At 34.3% G+C, this 16684-nt stretch overlaps 1 protein-coding gene across 1 annotated transcript in view; it reads right to left on the bottom strand.

Moving 5' to 3' along the window:
* TRMT44 (tRNA methyltransferase 44 homolog) overlaps window positions 1-16684 on the bottom strand; it is a 42550-nt gene that overhangs the window by 24173 nt on the left and 1693 nt on the right. Inside the window, exons 2-6 of the mRNA XM_074276867.1 lie at window positions 10379-10490; window positions 5687-5906; window positions 2870-2938; window positions 1324-1431; window positions 88-159 (exon numbers count right to left, since the gene is read on the bottom strand). Coding sequence (XP_074132968.1) covers window positions 88-159; window positions 1324-1431; window positions 2870-2938; window positions 5687-5906; window positions 10379-10490 — 581 coding nt within the window. The remainder of the gene's footprint in view (window positions 1-87; window positions 160-1323; window positions 1432-2869; window positions 2939-5686; window positions 5907-10378; window positions 10491-16684) is intronic.

Here is a 16684-nt window from a genome sequence, read left to right as displayed (position 1 = left end):
ATTATACTGTAAATACACTGATTTTCTGCAAATAATAAAAACAATGACTATCATTGCTAAAGTCATTTAAGTAACAAATGTCAGTACCTCTAATTGTGTTTGTGGTCCATACATGTTCCATATTTTTCTTCTTCGAACATCAATCCCTCTACCTGGATGCTGAAATATTTGATTTGTCAAATCAAATGGTTAGTTTGATATCAAGACAAAATAAAGCTAAATTAACAAGTAGAAATTAAATGTCTGAAAACCCAAGTACTATAAATTAAACTACAAGTACTAAACTAAATTGATAAAAAATAGACATAACATTGACTTATTTCTTAAAGTACTGAAAACAAGAAAAATTAAGACTACCAGAACTACCAGAAAGAGTATTCTAACTAATTATTTCATATGGCACAATCACTATCAACAAAGACTGAGGCACCAATCTATTCTCATGAACATGAATAGATGTGAAAGAAACAGAAGTCACTTGGCTGATCAGATCCTAATGATTAACTCTGATGATTTTCAGTCTTGTACCTTTTCTGTCCTCACTGAATGCCTTTTCATAACTTAAAGAGTGGTACTATGTTTTCTCATTAATATACACTTTCTACCTTTATTCACAAATGCTATACTGCAAAATATAGCCATCTATTTATTAAAGTATTTTAAGTGAATGGCAAACTAATTAGTTGTAGGCTACCAAACTGATTAAATGAGTCTTGTATTATGTTTGGTTTTTTTTTTGGGGGGGAGGGGCTGAGACAACTGGGGTTAAGTGACTTGCCCAAGGTCACACAGCTAGGAAGTGTTAAATGTCTGAGACCAGATTGAACTCAAGTCTTCCTGACTTCAGAGCTGGTGCTCTATCCACTGTGCCACCTAGCTGTCTCTTGTATCATTTTCTTGAGGGCAAGAATAAAGGGAACCTGGAATTATAGAGTAAGTAAGCAGTTAAAGCTCTAGGAAGGAAAGAGGAAGGGGAGGAAAGAAAGGAAGAAAAGGGGATGGAAGGAAAGAAGGAAAAAAGGGAGAGAGGAAGAAAGGAAGAAAGAGGAGGAAAAAAGAAAAAAGAGAGAAGTGAAAGAGGGAGGAGAAAAGGGAAGTACATCGTATACTTTCTTTGCCTAAAAATGGTCATTTCATTAACTGTTCCCTCAATTAAGAGTTTTAGGCCCTTCACTTTTTCAATAGTTAGATTAATTCAGAATTACTCTATATTTCTATTAATGGAACAAATTCAAATGAACCTTGAGCTTAATTCTTTATAATAAAGGTAATTACAAAACAATTTAAAATATAATAGCATGTTTTTAAAATAATATATTTTACCCCTTCATTACTTAAGATATGAACAAGGAGACCATTGCCACATCCTAAGTCGACAAAGGACTGTTTTTCAGTTATTCCCTTCTCAGCTCGTTCTTCTTCCCAAAGAACCTAAACAAAGAGGGAGAAGAAAAACAGTTTCAAATCAACTCTCTCCAAGTCAAATCAATTCTAGGATAAAAAATATCTGTTTGAATAAAACTGAAAAGAAAAACTGATTTAAATAGTTCAAATTCCTTAGCATAGATCACAAGGCATAACATAATCATAGTACAATGATATAGAATACTGTTTTAAGATAAAATAAAGATGATAGAATGTAAAATAAAACACAGTGAAGTTCTTGGCAAATTTACAAAATAAACATCATTATAGTCTGGGATAAGTACTCCAAGAATGTGACACATCTAAGCTAAGAATTGAGCATAGGAATTTCTAAGAAAATACTGGATAAAGACTTATATGAGTTCCTAAAATATTAAAATTTTAAAGTTTATACCTTTTCAAAAATATGAGGTAACTTTTTTCTTTTAATAATATTTTATTTTACCTCTGCAAAACCTTGTGTTCTAAATTTTTCTCCCTGTCCCCACCTTTTTTCCCTCCCACAAGACAGCAAGCAATCCAATATAGGTTAAACATGTACAATTCTTCTAAACATATTTCCATATTCATCATGCTATGCCTAACCAAAAAAAAAAAAAAAAAAAAAAAAAAAAAAAAAAAAATCAGATCAAAAGGGGAAAAGGTAAAAGGGTAAAAAAACCAAGCAAATAAATAAAACCACAATGGTGAAAATACTATGCTTTTGATAGACATTCATTATCTATAGTTCTCTCTCTGGATATAGATGGCTCTTTCCATCATAAGCCTATTGGAATTGTCTTGAATCATGAAGTAACTCTTAAATTGAGACAATTAATCTAAAGTAGGTAAGAGAGGAGAGGTACCTTGGGGCTAAATTGCCAAGAACAAGGGAACATAGAGAAAAGAGAAGACATGAAATATAAAATAACAGAGTAATATCTACATTTAACCCCAACTGCCTCAGAGGGAAAAAAAGAAAAGAAAAAATAAGAATATAGGGCAAAAGTTCTTTCCACAACTTTACTTGGAAATTTAAACATCTGAATTTTATGTGTATATACATATGTATATACTAAAAATTTCTGATGGCAACAGGTAGAAAATGAGCAGTCACTGAATTTCTTTCTGCTTATACTAATTGCAGTAAATATCCATTTATATAGAATATCATTAAGTCATCTCTAAAGGATCTATAAAAAAGCATCCTCTGATGTTAGCTTTCTGGTACAAACATGATTGGTGTGATATTTCAAGCACACATGTAGAAATTCAAACACATTTTAACATACTCAAAGATTAGTGGTTTTACTTCAAGCAAAATTCCATCTAAAACAAATTCAGCCTGCTAGGAAAAGTAAGCCAATCCTAATTGCCAGATTTGATGCCTTTCTTCATTTTTGCAGAAATTAGCTATTGAAGTTTTTGGCTCCTGGGAATTCATTTAGATTAAATAAGTTCTTACCAATAGATAAGTAGCAATAGCAACATCTTCATACACAAACTTTTCAGGATCTGTTACTTCAGGCCATACCTGGAAAAAATTAAATAATAAATTTTAAGGCTTTTAAAAATGGTTTTCATTGGAACAAAAAATTTAGTAATTATTTTTTAAAAATTTCAATTCTAAATTCTCTCCTTCATTCCTGCCATTAACCTCTCCTTGAGGAGGCAAGCAATATGATACAGATTATATATGTGGAGACATGCAATACATATTTCCACTCTAGTTATGTTACTAAACAAAACAGGAAAAAAAAAATAAAACAAGAAACACAAAAAGGAAAAAAAAAAAAGTTATGTTTTAATTTGCATTCAAAGTTCACCCAGTATCTCTCTAAAGATAAATAACATTTTTCATTGTGAATCTTCTAGAATAGGGGTTCTCAAACTACGGCCCCCGGGCCAGATGCAGCCCTCTGAGGACGTTTATGCAGCCCCCGGGTTATGGCAAATGGGTTGAGGAGCAGAGACAGAGTGTGAGTTTTTGTTTTAACTATAGTCTGGCCCTCCAACAGTCTGAGGGACAGTGAACTAGCCCCCTATTTAAAAAGTTTGAGGACCACTGTTCTAGAATTATCTTGGATCATTGTGTTGATCAAAACAGCTAAGTCTTTTCACAGTTGATCATCATTACTATATTACTGTTACTGTGTATGATATTCTCCTAGTCAAGCCTACTTCACTTTGCATCAGTTTATACTTTCTATATTCCCCTAATTTAATGATATCACCCTTTATCTAATCTAATCATTCATCCATTTTAACCTTACTTTGGTATTCACTGAGATATTGATCTATCCCTAGTTTCTGTCAAACTACTTTCCAGTTTTCCCAAAAATTTTTGCCAAATGCTGAGCTCTTACCCCTAAACCTTGGATTTTTGAGTTTATCAAACTTTAGATCACTATGGTGTATGAGGTAACTAATGTATTGCAGTAACCTAACACTGTTCTGAAGATTATAGTTTTGTAATATAGTTACAAATATAGAACTGCTAGGCTGCCTTCCTTCCCATTTTGTTTTTGCTGATTCTCTTGATATTCTTGAGCTTTTGTTATTTCAGATGAATTTTATGATTATTTGTTCTAGTACTATAAAATAATTCTTTGATGGTTTGGCACAGCACATTGGGATTTTTAAGGGTTGAGAGATGATAAAATGAATGACATAGGAGAGAAAATGTGTTCCCATAAATTTATTCCATATTATTATATACTACTGACTTACCTAGCTTATAAAAAATTCCATCTGGTACTATACAAATAAAGATAGCTATCTTGACTAATATTATTCTTCTCTGAAGGAAACAGATTCTATCATAAACACATAGTTCAGAAAATGAATTGAGAATAAAGAATAATTATATCAGATTTGCCTAACAATGATACGATACTTTTTAGGTACTTCTTTTTCTATTATAAGATTAGAATAAACTACCAACTACTAGTCATTTTTACAATGAGTATAGCTTCAAATGCTATATATTCTCAAAGAATCCTACAGTAATTCAACAAGCATATATTGAGTTGTTTATAATATTCCAGGCATGTGCTAAGTGAAGAAGACATGAGGAAAGAAGACAAACCACTTCTTCCATCACAGACTGTATACTCCATTCTAGAGAAACAGAATGTAAAGAACTAGGTATAAAAAAGATTTATACAGAGTAGACAAAAAGCCATCTGAAAGGGTAGTCATTGGTAGCTGAGGATACCAAGAAAGGAACCTGCTAGAAGGTAAGCACTGAGCTAAGTCTTAAAGAAAGCCAAGCATTTTAAGAGACAGGAGAAAAGAGGAACAATATTCCAAGCCCAGAGAACATCCCAATGCAAAGCCAAAGAGACTGGAGACAAAAGTTCTGTTAAAGAAGGACCCATGTAGATGGGTCACAGAGTGCATGGAGGGCAGTAAAATGTGAAAAGACTGGAAAGATAGAAAAAGGTCACATTATAACTAGTTTTAAAGACCAAAAAGAACAGTTTATATTTGACCCTGAAGGTAACAGGAAGCCACTACAGCTTCCTGAGAAGAGGAGAGACATGGTCTGGACTACATTTTAGAAAAATCACTTTGGCCACTAAAGGGGAAGAATAATGTAGTGAGGGAAGAGTTGAAAAAGAACCAAGTTAGAAAGCTGCTGCAATAGTCTGGATGAGAGATGACAACAGCCTATAAACTAGGATTGTGGTGTGAGAATGGAGAGATTTTACACAGGGAAAAAAAGTAAGAGTTGGAAACAAATTTGACATGTGGGGACAGTGACAGGGGAGATGAAGTACTAAAACAGTTACAGAAAATGTTAAATAGAAAGTATCATCATTGAATGCACACTAGAGATAGCACAGAGTAGAAGAAAATGCCCTCAACTAAGGGTTCTAGAATGACTTCTCCTACTTAAATCATGTGATCTTAAGTGTCACTGAATCTCAGTTTCCTTATTTATAAAATTGGAAAAATATAATACTTCTTCTGCCTTGTTCTAGATTTGCTATTAGGATTATAAGAGCTAATGAGAATAAAGGAATTTGGCAAATTATAAAGAACTAAATAACTGTAATATGTTGTTTTTATAAAATAAAGAGGGAGCTGACAAAGTTCAACATAGCTCCTTGCCATACCTCTTTGTTGAATATGCTATAAATATCAGTTACACTTGCTGGTTATGATTTGTGGGAAATCTGAAATTTTACACGACTAATTTTAACTTACAATGTCATATTATGTGACTTCCATTGAAAAACAAATCTGATAAGGAAAAGATGGTTTTCATCAGAATTACCTTAACCATTTCTTTGTACTTCTTTTTGAGTTCTTGATAAATTTGGCTATATTTCATAAGTGATATGAGTGACAGAGTGCTTTTAAATTCATTTTTCTTATTCTCCACAGACCACTTGGCCAACTTGGACAACAATTCTTTTCCAAGCCAGGAAGACTTGGGGTATATCACTCCATCTGAATCCCATCTTTTTGGAGAGAAAGCTAATATGGATATGCACCTTTGAAAAAGAGAAAAGAAAAACAACAACAACAAAGCAGAGTTACCTGTATGTTCTAGAATTCTATGCATGACAAACTTATATTTTGCCACAAATAAGAAAACTATTTGGATCCTGGACACATATTTTCTCTATGGAGCCTTGCCCAATCTGGTCCTTTACCTCCTATTGCTTCTTAAATTGCACCAAACTAGACTACTCTATGAAGCCCATCATATAGATACACATTCTGTAGGTGTCTATATCTGCTTTTGAAAATTCCCAAGGCTTTGAAATGTCTCCTTCTCTTTTTTTACCTGTCAATTTTTTAACTACCTTTTAAAGATCAACTCAAAGACCAGCACCTTCTTCAGACTTTACAAAGCCATGCTTCTAATTCTCTAATACATTTATCATGTTAATACAATGTACAAAAATTATCTGTATTAATCTTATTTTGCCAAGTGACTGGAAGTCTCAGTAAGCAGAAATAACCGCTTATAAAATGTTACATAATCCTCTGGACTAAGCAACAATCTGTTATGGGCCAGAACTTATGATACTTGAAACAAAGGATTCTTACAATTGATAGAGACAATAGTTATTTAATTTAGCATAGTTCAGTATGATTGAGCTGATCCTACAAGGAGATGTTATGGGCCAGAACTTGAAACAAGGTACTGAGTGGAATTGAGGAGACATTGGTTAAATCTAGTTTAGCATTGATTTAATCCTACAACAAATAATGATTTCCTAGTAATATAATGATTGGTGTATACTCAAGTGTGGAACACATAAGAAGGAGCTCTCAGGGCCAGAAAAGAGAAGCCCACTAGAAGCCTCAGCCAAGATTCAGTCAAGCAAATTCAGAAGCCAGAGAAGGCACTGCAGCAGAATTAAGAAAGATAAAGAAATGGTGGCAGGCTGTCCTGTGGAGAACACTGAAACCAAGATCCTGAAGGCCTCCAGAAAAACTAGCCAAGCCTCAAGTGAAGGAGACAAGACTTTGAAGGAGACAATAAAGGATTTGGACTTTAACTCCTGGCTGCATTTGGGGTGATTACACTGAACTGAAACGAAGGCTGCCTCCAGAAGCCCCCCAAGAAACCTGCTCCCAGAGAATATTATATTTTAGAGAAGAATATTACAAGAATCAGTGCTTACTATTTTCTATTTTTAAATCTAACAGAGGAAAACAAAATAGAAAAGCAGTACATATTCTCCATTGGGATTCTGTGCCAGTTTTTCCCCTTGGAGTACTGTTAATTTCTTTTCTTTAATGAACATCCTTATGATATTACCTAGTTGGACAATCTTTAAAATAATACCAGGCTGTGCCTAATCATTCAATTTTTTTGTCTACTGATTATTTTTTCAGGAGAGCCCATAAAGGATCAAGTCATCAATAGAAGGCAGCTAAAATATAATACCTCAAGCCAACTGGAAACTCAGTGTGCTGACCTGAAAGCATCACTATTTGGTCTACAAAGAAATTAAAATGTCAAGTTCCCTGAAAAAAATCTGTCATCTTCAAGGGCGATACTCCCTTAACGTGCAGGAAAAAACCCATTTCACCTTAACCAATAATCTTCATAAAATGCTACATTAATATATATTTATGTAGAGCTCTCTGACAATATCCATATCTAGAAAGGCATATATAAATTAATACATATAAATTAGATATATAGTTATAAAGACATACATATTATAAACTCTCTCTTTTTATACACACACACACACACACACATATATATACACACACACACACACACACACACACACATGCATATTTACCTCTGTGCCTCTGTGTTAGTGTGTATGAGGGATAAGTTTCTGAACTTAGCTTGACTCAGATTGGGTCATCAAATACAGAATTGCTAACTGGCATTCAAAGCCTCCCCAGCTCTGTAATTTTTTTTTTTTTTTTTTTGGAGGCTGGGGTTAAGTGACTTGCCTAGGGTCACACAGCTAGGAAGTGTTAAGTGTCTGAGACCAGATTTGAACTCGGGTCCTCCTGAATTCAAGGTCGGTGCTCTATCCACTGCGCCACCTAGCTGCCCCAGCTCTGTAATTTCTGAAAAGAATTTATATTCAACTAGTAAAGTCTTTGAAAGTCCAATGTCAACTTCACACTATTAGGCATTAGAGGAATACTTAACTACAGGCTTCGTAAAACACACTTTTGTTGTAAGATAGCTGTATTCATTCCATTAGGCTCAGGTCAAATAGGGGCACCATAAGTGCTAATATGAACAGCCATCCATAAAAAAGTTCTCAGTCACTCAAGGGAGTCCCAAAAGAGGAGTTTGCAAAAATGTTTGAACAGTGGCACAATGACAATAAAATGGATAATGGATTAAATATACTGTTTCTCAAGATGACAACATTCAGTTAGATATATAAATATGAAACATAAAATAAAAAAATAAGATTATTTTTGCCCTAGAAGAAGAAAACAAAAATAACTAAGGGAAGGTTTACTACCACAGGGAGTTCTCTGGGGTCTCTGGACTCTCATGCTCATGACCTTTATTCAGATCCTCATGTCCTTTTTCCATATTACTACAAAAACCTCCCCATTGGTATCATGCTTCTAGTCTTTTCTTTTTTCTCCATACAGCTGCAAAAATCATAATCAAAGTATCAGGATGGCAATCCAATCCTCTTCATAGGTTTTAGTGATTATTTTAGCACTAAATCATAGTGCTAAATAGCATTATAGTATAGCTATGGATTATACAAAAACGTATCATAAGACTGGGCCTATATCCTCAAGCATTTCCCTTAGGGAAACAAAACTAAGGTATGATTCAATTTTTAAAAATAATTTGGGTTATCATTGTTTTTGTTGTTTGCTTGTTTTTATTTTGTAAAGTGAGTACTCTTTCTTACCCAAATCAACTCCTGGGGATCAATCTTATGTATTGGGTGAACTTGCTTCAATTTTCCAACTGGTTTCTGTTTACTTTTCCTTAGGTACCTGTTGGCCCTCCATCTCTCAGGGTTACCATATTTGTTGGTCTGCCAGACTTAAGTGAAGATAGTCCATAGGATTTAATCTGCTGCTACAAAGAACTCCTAAACTCTGCAATCTGCCAATCTCATCCTCCTCAGAAGCAGAGACTAAAGCATCTATCTCCATGCCCAACCGTCACTTGACTTTAAAAAGTGGTACACAAGCAACATGATATAGTATATAAAAATTACAGACTTGAAATTAGGAATATCTGGATTCCGGTTCTACATCCAAAACATAATAGCTATGGGATAATGGACAAATTACTATATTTTCCTGAGCTTCTACCAACTTTCTCAACTTATGATTTGTTGGTGAACTGACAAACTACATTGCTAAAGAAGTTTTTATATTGAGTTCTATATGTCTAAAATCACAGATTTAGTCCAAAAGAAAAATTATTTGGCAGTAGTTTAAATACAAAAAGGGGTACAGGCAACATGATATAGTATATAAAAATTACAGACTTGAAATTAGGAATATCTGGATTCCGGTTCTACATCCAAAACATAATAGCTATGGGATAATGGACAAATTACTATATTTTCCTGAGCTTCTACCAACTTTCTCAACTTATGATTTGTTGGTGAACTGACAAACTACATTGCTAAAGAAGTTTTTATATTGAGTTCTATATGTCTAAAATCACAGATTTAGTCCAAAAGAAAAATTATTTGGCAGTAGTTTTAGAAACAAATACAAATAACACTTTACTCATATAATACCGTGTTTCCCCGATAATAAGACACTGTCTTATTATTTTTATGGGACTAAAAAACACCAGAGGGCTTATTTTCAGGAGGGCTTATTTTATCCTCCATCATGCCCCTTTTATCTCCATCATGCCCATTTTAGCATCCATCATGCCCCTTTTATCCTCCATCATGCCCATTTTAGCCTCCATCATGCCCCTTTTAGCCTCCATCATGCCCCCTGAGTGCTTATTTTATTCTCCATCGCTTACTGAACTTACCGAGTTTTTAGATGGTCCTGTCTCAGCTCTACTCCGCGGCGCTGCTCTCAGTAGCGCCAGCAAGCAATCACCAGGGAAGAAGAGGATACGCGCTCACTGCTGCAGCTCTGATTGGATGCAGCTCGGAGCGACGTGCGTTTCACCCGGGAGGGGAGGGCGGCGCTGCTACTGAAGGTACCGCTACGCAGCATATAGCGCAGGGGATCACCATGATGACCGTTTTCATAGTAAGTTCGATAGGGCTTATTTTCGGGGGAGGGCTTATTTTAGCGGAATATTAAAGAGTATGTGGGTGTCTTATTTTCAGGATAGGTCTTATTATCGGGGAAACACGGTAGTATGTATCTAAGGAGACATAGGCTTAGATAAATAAGGGTAAGGGACAGGGAATGTTCAAACCAAGAGATATAGTCCAATGTATCTCACATATCTGGGTCTTAAAGTTACATAAAGAAACAGTCAACAGAAAACAGAAAACAGGATTTTTCTACAGGCTCTTACCATTCTTCATCTTTGTTATGTCTAAGCTGAATTTGATAGATATTATTTTTCTTAACTTGTAAACGTTCTTCTTCTTCAAGTGGTAAAAAAGTTACTGTTCCACTGAAGACATCTAGGGGAAAGAAGTAGGAAATGCTATGATTACTTAAAACAGTTGATATGTACTTCATCAGAAAGAATACAGATAAAAAACATAGTATCTAGTAAAAAAGAGTACAGTTAAAAAAAAAAAAAAAAAAAACCTCCCTCAATCATGTATATGAAACCTTTGAATAAGCTTTATTTCCAAAATATATAAGAATATATTATATGTATAAGAAATATACAAGGAAAAAACTATTCCACAAATGTTCACAAATCCCATAAAAGGGAATTAAAAAAAAAATTTTCAAAAGGAATATATTCATCAATATATATATGAAAACATGTTCCAAATATATAACAAAGAAACACAAACTAAAGTTATTCAAGAAGTTCCACATCACACCCATAAGGTTGGAAAAAAATGATTCCCCCCCCCCTCCACTGCAAAAAAAAAAAACAACAACAACAACAAAAAAAGCTCATTAACATACTGTTGGTTAGGATTGTGAATTAGTACAACCATACTGGAGAGCAATATGGAACTATGTCACAAAAAACACTAAGTTGTATATGACCTGTGACTTAGCAATCTCATGCAGCCCCAAAGATAATGAAAAGAAAATGATCTATAAGTACAAAAATGTTACTAGCAAATCTTTTTGTAGTTTTCAAAAAACTGGTGTAGTTTCCAAAGAACTGGAAAATAACCAGCTAAACAAATTATAGCAGATGAGCAAAATGGCGTGCTACTTTTCCCATAAAAAATGAAAGGAACAAACCAATGCAATCACTAAGTCTGTTGAAAAATAATTATGCTACTTCCTGAGAGATGATGGATGGATTTAAAATGTAGAAATTTTGGACATAGAAAATATAGAAATTTGTTTTGTTTAACTATTATATTCATTACAAGAGGTTTGGATTCCCTGCTTTCTTAATGGGGGATAAGGAAGATAGGATTTTAAAGTGGAATAATCTGGAATATTCGTACATTTATTCAACAATCATTTATTAAGCAATTACTATGAATTATGTAGTGCCAACTATATTCTAGAAAAAAAGAGACCCTCAAAAGGACTTAAAAATCTAATGGGGATAAGAGATACATGTACATAAACACTGTTCCTATCCAGTTCTGAAACATGAGCTCTAGACCCATATTACCATTTGTTTGCTTTATCTTTTTGGGCCTCTTGTGAAATGATCCATGCTAGTAAAGCATAGTGGTCACAATATGTGTCTTAAGAGTTTACATCCTAAATGGTCAAAGGATATGAACAGACAATTTTCAGATGATGAAATTTAAGCTATTTCCACTCATATGAAAAAGTGTTCCAAATCACTATTGATCAGAGAAATGCAAATTAAGACAACTCTGAGGTATCATTACACACCTGTCAGATTGGCTAAGATGACAGGAACAAATAACGATGAATGTTGGAGGGGCTGTGGGAAAACTGGGACACTGATGCATTGTTGGTGGAGTTGTGAAAGAATCCAGCCATTCTGGAGAGCAATCTGGAATTATGCCCAAAAAGTTATCAAACTGTGCATACCCTTTGACCCAGCAGTGCTACTACTGGGCTAATATCCCAAGGAAATACTAAAGAAGGGAAAGGAACCTATATGTGCCAAAATGTTTGTGGCAGCCCTTTTTTTGTAATGGCTAGAAACTGGAAAATGAATGGATGTCCATCAATTGGAGAATGGTTGGGTAAATTATGGTATATGAAGGTTATGGAATATTATTGTTTTGTAAGAAATGACCAACAGGAGGAATACAGAGAGGCTTGGAGAGACTTACATCAACTGATGCTGAGTGAAACGAGCAGAACTAGGGGATCATTATACACTTTAACAATGATACTGTATGAGGATGTATTCTGATGGAAGTGGATATCTTCAACATAGAGAAGAGCTAATCCAATTCCAATTGATCAATGATGAACAGAATCAGCTACATCCAGAAAAGGAACACTGGGAAATGAGTGTAAACTGAGCATTTTGTTTTTCTTCCCAGATTATTTTTACCTTCCGAATACAATCCTTCCTTTGCAACAACAACAACAAAATTCGGTTCTGCACATATATATTGTACCTAGGATATACTATAAGATATTTAATATGTATGGGAATGACTGCCATCTAGGGGAGAGGGTGGAGGGAAGGAGGGGAAAAATTCGGAACAGAAGGGAATAAAAGGGATAATATTGTAAAAAATAAATAAATAAATAAATAAATGAGTACCTATGCATATATACTGTCAAAGAAAATGTTATAATTATAAAAATTAAAATAAATAAATAAATAGATAGATAAATAAATAAATTTGAAAGGGAAAAAAAAAAAGAGTTTACATCCTGATTTCGGAAAAGGCCTGGAAACTTAAAGGAACTGATGCTAAGTGAGCAGAACCAGGAGATTATTGTACGCAGCAACAAGACTGTGATGATGGACATGGCTTTTTTCAACAATGAGATGATTGAGACCATATCCAATAGTCTTGTGATGAAGAGAGTCATCTGCACCCAAAGAGAGGAATGTGGGAACTGGGTGTGGTTCACCACAAAGCATTTTTATTCTTTTTGTTGTTTGCTTGCTTTTTCTCATTTTCCCCCCTTTTGATCTGATTTTTCTTGTGCAGCACATGTATAGAAGAATTGTACATATTTAACATATATTGGATTACTTGCCATCTAAGGGAGGGGGTGAGGGAAAAGAGGGAAAAAATTTTGGAACACAAGGTTTTATAAGGTAAATGTTGAAAATTATCTATGTACATATTTTGGGGGGAAAAAACTTTTTTAACAAAGCTTACATGCTCTGCTGCCTATACTAAATTATATTGCCTTAAAAAGACTGATTTTTATAAATGCAAAGTATGAAACTACCGGAATATTCCTGTGAAGCAATTCTGTTTTTAGTAATATTATCCTAGGTGAGAGCTTGCTTGAAGTACTATTTTTTGTATGGCTGTATCATTTTCAGATATAAACATTAAAAATTAGGACAATCTACAATATATGACATGAAGAAAAAGTCATCATTTTCAGTCATGTCTAATTCTTCATGATGGTATTTTCTTGGCAAAGACTTGGGAAAAGTGGTTTGCTGTTTCATTCTTTAGCTCATTTTACAGATAAAGAAACTGAGGCAAATAAAGTTAAGTGACTTGCCCAGGTCACACAGCTAAAACCTTCTGAGGTGGCATTTAAATTCAGATCTTCCTGTCTCCAGCCTTAGCACTCTATTCACTGTGACACCTAGTTGACCTTGAAAAGGAAGGAGAGGGAAGTTAGCAAAAGCATATAGTTCTAATTAATGGAATTAATTCTTGTAAACCTAAGTATTTCTCCTTGAAGCAGTTATATAGAAATTAAATGGAACAAGGCTACCTGGCCCTTCCAAAAAGTTTTTAAAAATTTATCTTCCATTTGGACCAGTCTTCTTTGTTGTCAATCTCCCTAAATATCCAATAGCACTTTGTGCAAATTAGAGTCAAATTTGTCAAACTGATTTTGAAGAGAATTCCTATTACCAAAAATCAAAAGTATAGAGCAATTTGCTTAAATTACATCAAGTCAATAAAATAGCATGCCCCATTTTTGATAATCCCAAGCTGCCTCCAATGTCCATAATCACTCTCTAGCAAACTTTTAAGTGCCTACTTTGTGTTAGGCACTGTGTGAAATCATTGCACTAATGTTCTCCCCCACACAGTAATTCTAAACTACAGCACAGAATACTTTCACTAATAGCAGGAATTTTCTGAGTTCAATTTACAATTAAAAGTAGAGGTCCCATCAAAAAAAAAAAAAAAAAAAAAAAAAAAATCCTCCCATTGATGATATATAGCTACTCAATCAAATTGTGAATTATTCAAAATACATTAGACAGATTAATGAATATAAATAAAACTTCAGTATTCAAAGGATGACATATAAAAATTTACATAAGTCCCATTAGTAAGTATGTGAATGTCTTGAAAAGATGTGCTGGTATACTAAGATGTTATTATTCATGACATATTAAGAGCCTGAAGGAAGCCTCCACTGAAAGCTAAATCCTCTGTAGCAATCCTGTACTTGATTCTGTACTTGAAAATTACTTTGCACAATGGCCAATATAAGGTTTGTAGAACTTTTTTGCTAATGAAATATGGATAAATGTAAAATAAACATCACACCAACTTTGACTCAGCTTATCTAAAAATAAAATTTTAATTCCTTTCCATAATGCAAAATTAGGAGGTTGAATTGATATGGATCACATTCAATTATAATCTTTTATTATAGGTAAATAGTGTTTTCCTTTCAAAAAGAAATTTGAAATTATTTCCATTAACTTCTGATTTACACTTGCAAGGTCCAAGGGAATCTCCATTGTAAAAAAGTAGATTCATGCAATTCAGCAAATTAGTATTATTACCAATGTCAAATTATCTTTATAAGGAACCAAAAAATACACACACACACATACACATACGCATATAGTACATTTCTAGGTCAAATATAATTCTAGGTACTATATATATTTGCTGAGGCAATTGGGGTTAAGTAACTTTCCCAGGATTTCTACACACTAACTTCTGTCCAGTTATTTTATTGAAGGCATGTGATTCAGATACAATATACAATGAATTGATCCTCTTGGGGACATTGTTGCAATTTGGCTTAAGGAACACTTCAGTTCTTGCCTGAGTCACTTACTAGCTGTCTGATCTCTGACTTTTGGCTGTAGGCTTAAGGCACAGCTGGTAGCAAACTGGAAAAGCAAATATAATATACTTTAATCATTACAATTCCAAATTTAATTGAAATCAAACACCAGATGTTATTTTTACAAAAATAGGCCTTTAGAAAGGCCCAATACTGGGTGTTTCCTCATTTATAAAATGAAGATCTTGGACTAGAAGAGTAACATGGGACTAAGAACTACTTTAAAGATCAAATGAGGTAATATCTATCTATAAAGTGTCATATAAATACTAGCTATTATTCATGCCCCATTCCAGTTAAAGGATAGCTTAAGTATGCATAAGAATGGGTATTCTTTCTTACTGTGATACAGTGGCATTCCAGAGGGCTGGACTTGAAATTTGAAATGAATGTATATCAGCATTATCAGCATGTACTAGCTGGTTTGTATTTAATTTATACTTTAACATACTTAACATGTATTGGTCAACCTGCCATCTTGGGGGGGAGGGGAAAAGTTGGAACAAAAGGTTTTGCCATTGTCAATGCTGGGAAATTACCCATGCATATATCTGGTAAATAAAAAGCTATTAAAAAACAAAAAAAAAAAAAAAACATGTACTAGCTGTTAAGTATCAGATAAACTGCTGGCCCACTTCAAACCTTGGAGCCCCTCCTGCTTTTCAAAAAGGGGCCACTCTGGGAAAAGTAACTTTATCAATGGTAATGAACTATATAAATGAGATCAGAACGGGAAACTCTGAAAACTCTGTCATTAACCAGTGGGGTAACATAGTAGCCCAATTCACTGCCTAGTCTGTTTCATAAACTAAACTTATTCCCACTTGAAAGATGTAGGGTTTATTTCTTCCATACTTAATCCTCCCATATCTCTTCTACAACACTTCTATGCAGAAGACATTCTACTACTGACTGGTAAGAACTGCAGAGACACAAGAACAGACACATGTAGGAGGCAGGCAGAAGTTGTTGTGACAGGCAGAAAAGGAAGACCCGTCAAAATTCTGCCCCCCATATGATGCTGGGCAAGTCAATTATCATCACTCCCATTTGTAAAATGAGAACAGTAACACAGCTCCTTTACAGAACTAGTGTCAGGATCACCTGAGATATTAGCAGCTTTGTACTCTGATACCAGCTACTATAACTAGTTGCAGCAGTAGCAGTATTACTGGTAGTAGTAGTACTAGTCAGTGTTAGCAGTAGTAGTACCAGTGCTGGTTTTACTACTAATAATAGGACTAGTTAGTGTTGGCAGTAGTAGTACCAGGAGTAGCAGTGCTGGTATTACTACTAGTAGTAGTACTAGTTGTGTTGGTGCAGTAGCACCAGGAGTAGCAGTGCTGGTACTAATAGTAGTACTAGTTAGTGTTGGCAGTAGTAGTGCTGGTTTTACTAGTAATAATAGTACTAGTTAATGTTGGCAATAGTAGTACCAAGAGTAGCAGTGCTGGATTTACTAGTAATAATAGTACGAGTTAGTGTTGGCAGTAGTAGTACCAGG

Source organism: Sminthopsis crassicaudata, chromosome 6 (assembly GCF_048593235.1).
Source record: "Sminthopsis crassicaudata isolate SCR6 chromosome 6, ASM4859323v1, whole genome shotgun sequence".
Classification (NCBI taxonomy): Eukaryota; Metazoa; Chordata; class Mammalia; order Dasyuromorphia; family Dasyuridae; genus Sminthopsis; species Sminthopsis crassicaudata.
This window is presented reverse-complemented; position numbering and strand designations above follow the sequence as displayed.